Here is a 9,327-nt window from a genome sequence, read left to right as displayed (position 1 = left end):
ACACACACACACACATGCATAAAGGAAATTATTGGAAAAGACAAAAAACTGTGTGGAGAAACTGGACTTTGAGGGAAATAAGGCAAAGAACTTATTAGGACTAACATGCACTGAGAGAACTTTCAGACAAACCTCTCAGAGCTTACTAAAGTGACTCTTTCTATTTTGAAGGAAAATATTTCGAAAATCAGGAACCAATGAAAACTAAAAACCAACTGATATCTGCAAAAACAGAGTGTCAAAGTAATATGTAATTCTGAAAGCTGCTGTTAATTCGAGTGTACACAACAAGGAAAGTTACTCTGTAGTTACAAAAGACTAGTTGGAAGTTATTTCCCTTAGATTACCTCTCTCCGTTTCTATCTATCTATCTATCTTGCTTTATGTTGGCGTGAGGTGATTTCCCAGGGGATTGGGGACATTTTTGGGTACATGGACACAGTGTTGTGTATAGAGAGAAAGTGGTGTGTACAATGTCAGAGGTGTGTGCAGTAACACAAGGATATGTACAGTGACACAACAATGAGTACAGTGACTGAGTAATGTATATAGTAACACAAGGACGTTGTACAGGGACTCAGAGATATGTACAATGACACAGTGAAGTGTACAAGGACACAGGGATGTGGATAGCGACACGGATGTGTACAAGGGACGGGTACACTGATTCAGAGATGCATACAGTGACACATGGATGTACACAAGGGCACAAGAACGTGTACAGTAGTACAGAGATGTGTTTAGTTACACAGTAACGTGTACAATGATACAGAAATGGGTATTGTGACACAGTGATTTATAGAGGGTTACAAAGATGTGTTTAGTGAGATAAGGGTGTGTACAGAGATCCAGTGATGTGGAAGGTGGCATATAGATATGTACAGTGAAACAGGGATGTGAAGAGGGATACAAGGGTAAGTACAATGGCACAGGGATGTATAAAGCCACACTGAGATATGTGATGTCATACAGGAATGCATACTATCACATAGTACATATTCCCAAATAACATCACATATCCCAGTGTGATAGATTTTTGCATTTAACAGACACTGTCAACATGTAGATATGTACAAATTCATGTAAACACATTGACTCAGGTATATTTCTGGTTTAAAAAAAAACTCTGACTAATAATTTTAAATGCAAATATTATAGGCATGGTTGTGTGGTAAGAAGATAGGCCAACCAAAGACTTGTGAGTGGATTTGGCAGATGGAAACTGAAAGAAGCCCGTCATGTGTGTGTGTGTGTGTTTGTTCCCCACTTCCAGTTGACAACAGGTGTTGGCATGTTCACATCCCCATAACTTAGCAGTTTGTCAGAAAAGAGACTGATAGATTAAGTACCAGGCTTAAAAAAAATCCTGGGGTCAATTCACTTGACTAAAAACTGCCCCAGTATGGCCGAAGTCTAATGACTGAAATAAGTAAAAGATATAACAGTCATTTTGTAACAGTTTTGTGTCTTGGGAGAGAAAGAAAAGGAAAAAGTGAGCAACAAAGAGAAGTAACAAAAGTTGAGTATTCTACTTAAGTAGTACACTATACTGCTGCAGCACTTAATGCTCAGAAGTACAACTTATTTCATATGGACATTTTAAATAGAGTTTGACAAAAACCAACAAACAAATTATAACAGAAATTCTGTAAATATCAAAATTGTGGATATATGCTTTTGCATTTTTAGTGAACCCCAGAAAAAGTTAAGTGCAAGATATATGAAGTGGTTATGTTGTAAAATATTCATTGAGAAACTCAGGTAATAAAAGGATAAATAAACTCATTAATGAGCTTGTACACATCCAATTACTTTGTGAAATATGTAAATAACACTATGTAACACGATTTTTGTCCTTAGGTAACAACTGTTATTTCCTATTTACTTACTCCTAGAAAGTATGAAAAATACTTTCCACTTTTGTTATATTTATTCAAACATCAAAGAATCCCTCTCAACACATGGGTATAATGCTCCCACACTACTCCCGCTCATGATCAGAGATGCATATATTGTCAGTCACTACAGGACATACTTAAGTGGTTAAGATCAAGCTACTGACATGCAAATCTGTGGTAGTGAGCAGAATATTTGTTATAACATTATTTCTGTTTCAACACCTCAGTTTTGAAACTGTCTGAAATGCAATGGAAAATAAGTCATTTTCAAAACATTGATGTCCAGGTTACAAAACAATGTTTGAAGGAAATATTAATAACTTGCTTTGATTTCTAGATAGAAGCAAAGAGGAAATAAAGCTTACTGACCAAAGACAGTCATTTTTTTTAGATACAGTGTATCTAAGGATTACTTTCAATCCTTTTTTTTCAAGATTGCATTGTGTGATTTATAGGAGATTAAGCTTTAATTTCTTGCACATGAACACCAGATATCATCTATAAAAACTACAAGTGTCATATTTTCTTCGGTGATGATAGGCAAAGAATATTAAAATTATATTTCTTTTACTCATTAATCAGACCTAATATCACAGAATTCTTTTTTTAATATCTACAAATTTTTACATGCAATCCTAAATGATGTAAATATTCTGTTTTAAATAACTGGATCCTATTATATTAGCCAGTTGCTGAAGAGAGCAAGTTATTAATCAATATTTAATGGTTTACCTGGTATTTTAAGACAGAATGTGTCATTCTTATTGCGAGCAAATCCTTCTTCACATATACATTGGTATTTGTGGTCTTTTAGAATGCACATAGAGTTGTTACCACAGCCGTCAGGTAAATTCGTTATTACAAGATTTCTTTTGCCTGTTGCAACCTTACGACATTGGACCATTGTATTACAACCGGGTAAATGTATTGTTTCACCAAGCTAGGAATAATAAAACATGTAGAATTGACATTTAAACATATGACAATATTTCAACAAATTCTTTAGATTTGTGCATACTTGCATTTCTTTCAATTATTAGTGTAGTTGCTGGCATATAGAATGCACTTTTTCCCCCAAAAATGATTAAAAAGAAGACCTTGGGTTCTATATGTTGGGCTTCCCATAGGTTTTAGTGCTCTAAAAACTTTTTTCTTGAATATGAATCTAGGTGACCAAGATAGTAGTGGAGATGGATGCTCCAAGAGTATAGCTGTGAGAATAAGATTAGGCTGGGCAAAGTTCAGAGAGCTCCTACCTCTACTGGCAACAAAGGGCCTACCTCTCAGAGTGAACGGGAGATTGTATGACACCTGTGTGCAAACAGCTATGCTACATGGCAGTGAAACATGGGCTGTGACAGCTAAGGAAATGCATAGGTTTGAAAGAAATGAAGCCAGTATGCTTTGCTGGATGTGCAATGTCAGTATTCATGTTTGACAGAGTGTAAGCATCTTGATAGAAAAGTTAGGTATAAGACGCATCGGATGTGGTGTGCAAGAGAGACAACTGCACTAATATGGTCATGTGATGTGTATGGATGAGAATAGCTGTGTAAAAAAGTGCTGATCTGTAACTGTGAAGGGAACCTGTGGCAGAGGTAGACCCAGGAAGACATGGAATGAGGTGATGAAGCATGAATTTTGAACCTCACAGAGGCAATGACTAGTGACTGAGACCTTTGGTAATATGCTGTGCTTCAGAAGACCAGTCAAGCTAAGTGAAGTTATAGTCATGGCTGATGCTGGTGTCATGCAACTGAGACTTGTACTGATGGCACATAAAGAGCACCTTTCAAGTGTTAGGCCTCACGGAGGCAAAGTGACTGAGTTCCTTTTGAGCATTGGGCCTCATGGAGACAAAGTGGCTGGGTTCCTTTTGAGTCTTGGGCCTCACAGAGGCAATGACCAAGACGTTTGGCATTATGTTGTGCTTGAGAAGAAGACCCATCAAGCCAAGCAAAATTGCAGTCATGGTAGATACTGGTTTCACATGAATGGCACCTGTGCCAGTGGCACATAAAAGTACCCACTACACTCTCAGAGTGGTTGGCATTAGGAAGGGCATCCAGCCATAGAAAACCATGTCAAATGAGACTGGAGTCTGATGCAGCTTTCCAGCTTGCCAGCCCTGGTCAAACAGCCCTGGTCAAACAGCCCTGGTCAAACAGCCCTGGTCAAACAGCCCTGGTCAAACAGCCCTGGTCAAACAGTCCAGCCCATGCCATCATGAACAACAGGCGTTAAATGATGATTATGATGATGTACTGCTGAAATTGGGATACAGAATGGTGAGCTAATGAAACATTCCTTAATTTGTGCTTCTAGTGCTGCTTAAAGAGCACTTATCTCTATATGGTTTCTGAAGAGTAGGAGTGCATCCCTATATGATATCTAAAGTAGAGAAGTGCATCTCTATGTGTTATCTATTTACAGTATATATAGCTAGAACAAATGAGTATTAACTGTTACTGTTAGCAATGCACCATGGCCCTAATATGAAGATATGAACCATAATAACTCACTAATTATGATCTTTTACCTTGCCACTCCCAAGTTTAAATCAAAATTAGTTTATGGGCATCACACTAAATCACTGCCTATTTTGTTGTGTTCTGTGATACATAAATCTTTGAATCTGTGTCAGCTGGTTATCACAAAAAGCAACATAATGTGGTCAATAGATTATTCAACAGAGAGCAAAACGTCAAAAGTTGCTGTATGATGTTATTGATGGCAGTCGATGTTTTTATCAAACCAAGGAAAATATATTTCCATTGATTTTTTAAATAGCTCATCATCCTCACTGTTGCCACATCATCATCATCGCCATTATCATCATTGCTGAGTCATAGTCATTGTTGTCATTGATGTTATTGTCGTCATCGTCGTCATCATCATCATCATCATCATCATCATCATCAAATTGAGACCAAGGCCAACTCAGACTACCATGAAATCCTTTATATAGCAGAAATAGGGCATCAAGTGGTTGTAACTCCTACTTTTTATATACTAAATTTGGCAAAGCCACCCTGAAGGATGCTGAGGAGGATCTGATCTGTTGCAACTTCGGTTCTAGCCAGTGTAGTGACATTATACTGAATCACCTGGCAGTGAGAGAGGTTGGTGCATTTCAGCATCTCCAAGATCCTGATAGTGAAACACTAATAAAACAGCAACCAAGAACAATGGCATTATCAAACCTATTGCAGCCATCACACAACTGTAGGGAGTATTTAACACTGTCTGTACTACCTCTGTTCTGCTGAACTTTGGACTTCACTTCAACCACGGTATGGCAAGGCCTGAGAAGCTATTTGCACTTGTCCTATTTGCACTTGAATTTCCAGAGAGAAGGGGTGATTTTAATTTCCCTTTCAAAAGTTGACTATAGAGTGTCTTGTTCTGTACCTAAATAATTATATAATGGAAATATAAAGTAAAAATATACTGGCCCATTACCTGAATATAGAGAGAATTGTTGTACCAACAGCCACAGTCTCGAGGGAGAACACATTTGTTATTATCTAATACATATCCTTCAGCACATGTACAACCATCTACAGGTCTTATTGGACAGACTTCTAGTGAGGGAACACAACTTTCTTCTGTTTCATTAACGTGTTGGTTATACATCATTGGTCTACAACAACTTACAGCTGAAACAGAAATAGAACAAGATCAGAAATTTGTTTAGTAAAAAAAAAAAAAAAAAAAAAAAATGGTCGATGGCGGTTTTGGCTATTTTGACTTGGACATCATATTTTACATCTACTTTTGTGCATTACTGTACATACATATGATAATTCTTCTCTATGAATCTAACAGGAACTATTGTTGTTTGAAGAGGTCTGGAAAACTGAAATAATCATATTTGTCACTGATGTCGTCGTCGTCATCATCATCATCATCATCAAGTTAAGACCATTTGTTACCTCTGCACGATACAGAAACAGATTTATTCCCCCCCCCCGTCACTGCATGTCTATTTCCATTCTTAATTACTGTAAAAGTCCATGTTTAATATTATACTAACATGTATAATCACTGTATCGATTAGACTATCGATGTTGTTATACATTATTGCCTACCTGTCTGGCTAACGGGACGGTATCATTTGAAAGTTACAACAATGCGAAGGATACCGTTCCGTTGGCCAGACAGGTAGGCCAATATACCCACTGAGCTGAACGCTAGTCCGTCGCAGGGTTACCCATCTATCGCCGTGAAAGGAAGTATTTCAACCAAGAACACAACACACCGCTGGTCTGAGAACCAAATCCTCGATTGCAAGATCGAGAGTGTATCATCTTAAGTACTCGGCCACCGACCTTTATATATAATACGTGTATGCTCCAAAAATTGTCTTAGCGAGTTGGAACAGAATATCACTATCTAATACCATGTATTATACACATCTTTATACGGTGGAGAAAAAGTGTATTATACATCGTTATGCTATAGCAATTGAGATTTCAGTGTTGTCAACCTTTTGATTTGAGTTTTAGAGTTGTCTCCCCTGGTAGACTTGTTGAAATTTAAATAGTGATCTAATCGGTAGATTTGTAATTAATTACAGCTTCTTGCTCAATGCATCTAATGTAGTAGTGATTTCTTGGCTAATTATTATGATAGTTAGTGGCTTTCTTCAGGTGTTTGTGTATTATACATGTTATGCTATAGCAATTAAGAGTTCAGTGTTGTCAACTTTTTGATTTGAGTTTTAGAGTTGTCGCCCCTGGTAGACTTGTTGAAATGATCTAATCGGTAGATTTGTAATTAATTACAACTTCTTGCTCAATGCATCTAATGTAGTAATGATTTCTTGGCTAATTATCATGATAGTTGGTGGCTTTTTCAGGTGTTTGTGTTCCAAACCGATCTTCCTGAGGAAATAGCGCCCCGATCTAGTTAGAAACCTGCCCATTTCAACAGAGAGTGAAGCCGCATGCTTGGCAAACACCTGATCGACCAAGTTCTTATGTTTGGTTTACTTCAGGTGGTGGGAAATGTCAAGTCAATGTGAATTCCACTACGATGAGTGTTTTTGCACTGCTAGATAGTAGGAACATGTCTGGTCAGAGTGATGTCATTGCATTCTCCTCTGATAAGACGAGTCTACTCTTCAGGTTTATCTGCATCTCCTAGTTTGAGGCTGGATGCAAAATATTTTTTAAAAAGTCCTCTTCCGTTGCTTTCGCTGCAAGAGCCTTGTCACCTTAGGAATATGATACTCTTGGGAAGTAATAACTGCTCTTCGTTGGCCTTAACCTTCTGGAGGTAGTCCAGTTAGTGAATTCTGTCAGGACCGTGTCGTATTTCCACTTGTATTGGTCTTCTCCCTGCGCTTTAAGGAATCCGGTCAAAATATGGTTTGGAGTGCAAAGAGTTCCTCTACACTGCTTGCAAGAAGGGGTCTTCCTCTTTGCTCCATATTTTAACGTTATTTGTGGTTGGCAAGAGGTCAGCAGCAGAACACAGGAAGAAGGACGATTTTCTCTGATCAGCACTCAAGAATTCTTCTAAGACAGAGGGCGCTCGAGTCCTTGTTTCTATTGTCTTTGGTGGGCAAATCCAACCGCTTTTACTCGGCGATCTTCTTCCGTTGAGTTACGGATCTTTTGCTCCGTGAGTTCACTCAGATGATTCCTGGTTCTTTCAAAAAATAACTTTTAATATTCATTAATATTTCTTTCTTTCATATCATATTCGCATCATTTTTATATTTCAACAATGCTATGTACTCAAAAAGCGAAAGTTATGCATCTAATTGAGTCTATTTCGCTTAAAATAGTTATTTGTTAAGTTGCATTAAGTGTCCAATCTCTAACTTTTAATTTTGATGTATTTTAGATTTTTTTTTAGCATATAAAGAAAGATATTGTCGGTTTTTTTAAATAATATTTTTATAGTTTATTTCTTTTATATCCTTTTATTTTATAGCCCATTGATTTAAAATAATTTTATAAGTTTTACCTTGTTTACTTATTTGCTACATTTTAAATAAATAATATACAAAATCCACATAAACATAACTATAACTTTTAAATCAGGATTTTCAGGTTGGGGCACTAAAGGTAGCCTGACGATTCATAGTGGCCATATATGCTGTATGTGGAGGCGCAATGGCCCAGTGGTTAGGGCAGCGGACTCGCGGTAATAGGATCGCGGTTTCAATTCCCAGACCGGGCGTTGTGAGTGTTTATTGAGCGAAAACACCAAAAGCTCCACGTGGCTCCGGCAGGGGATGGTGGCGAACCCTGCTGTACTCTTCCACCACAACTTTCTCTCACTCTTACTTCCTGTTTCTGTTGTGCCTGTAATTCAAAGTGTCAGCCTTGTCACACTGTGTCACGCTGAATATCCCCGAGAACTACGTTAAGGGTACATGTGTCTGTGGAGTGCTCGGCCACTTGCACGTTAATTTCACGAGCAGGCTGTTCCATTGATCGAATCAACTGGGACCCTCGACGTCGTAAGCGACGGAGTGCCAACAACAACAATATGCTGTATGCCCTAAGTCAGTCTAAAAATATATGATTAATCTAATTACAAAAAAGAATAGTATGAAATGGTGGTACCATACATTGACGTATCAGAGATGTTGTCAAACGGTGCTGTGTTGTGACACTACAGCCGTGTATATATCTATAGGATGTTGGGACATCTTTGAAACTTTTGGCTAAGGAAAATCAGTTTGGCAAGAAGTCCTCTCACTCTTTTAAGCGATATTTCGCACCCAAAACATATTTTTGTTTTAATAGCAGCAACAATAATCTTTTAAAGCTGAAATACTTACGGCACAGTCGCTGTGATCTCCATTCCACGATATAACCACGGCTCATGCATTCAGTGTCTAAGCTCTCCAGTGCAGCACAAGTTAGCTTATCCATGTAGTCGGTGTAGGATCTAAATGCACAGGTCATATGCATACACGAATCATAGTAACTTTGTACAAGACCATCATCTAAATAAGGATGACAGTCTGCAAACATTCCCGATCGCATGAGTTCACAGCGTTTAACACCTCTTTCGCATTTCTTGATAGATACTGGCCCGCAAGAACTGGTAAAGAAAAACAAAGAAAAACAACTAATATTTTGTTATGTTTGGGCCAGTGTACAAATATAAATAAAACCCCTTGATTACATCTTTGTTACTATACACAGTTATTAGTGTTGTTTTGTAGTCCCAGTTAATTATGCTAAAGCATACATTTTATTATAGTGTGACTAATCATACAGTTTACAGACAATAAAAGACACGTAGAAATAAGATGACCAGTCTGTTAATCTGATATGCAATTTTATGATAATTCTGCAGGCTTGACTGTGTGGTAAGAAGTTTGCTTCAGAACCGCATAGTTCCGAGTTCAGTCCCACCGCGTGTCACCTTGGGCAAGTGTCTTCTAGTATATCCTCAAGCCGAC

General features: G+C 37.9%; 1 protein-coding gene across 2 annotated transcripts in view; it reads right to left on the bottom strand.

Moving 5' to 3' along the window:
• Nucleotides 1-7,391, bottom strand: part of LOC106876067 (matrilin-2-like) — a 9,702-nt gene extending 2,311 nt beyond the window's left edge. The window contains exons 1-3 of one of the 2 annotated variants that reach the window (XM_052968035.1): nucleotides 6,388-7,391; nucleotides 5,361-5,557; nucleotides 2,631-2,838 (exon numbers count right to left, since the gene is read on the bottom strand). In XM_052968035.1, the coding sequence (XP_052823995.1) occupies nucleotides 2,631-2,838; nucleotides 5,361-5,537 (385 nt within the window). In that variant the 5' untranslated portion in view covers nucleotides 5,538-5,557; nucleotides 6,388-7,391. Of the gene's footprint in view, nucleotides 1-2,630; nucleotides 2,839-5,360; nucleotides 5,590-6,387 lie in introns of those variants that run through there. The other variant, XM_014924474.2, reaches the window with a different exon arrangement.
• Nucleotides 7,392-9,327: the final 1,936 nt, after the last annotated feature.

Source organism: Octopus bimaculoides, chromosome 5 (assembly GCF_001194135.2).
Source record: "Octopus bimaculoides isolate UCB-OBI-ISO-001 chromosome 5, ASM119413v2, whole genome shotgun sequence".
NCBI classification, from domain to species: Eukaryota; Metazoa; Mollusca; class Cephalopoda; order Octopoda; family Octopodidae; genus Octopus; species Octopus bimaculoides.
This window is presented reverse-complemented; position numbering and strand designations above follow the sequence as displayed.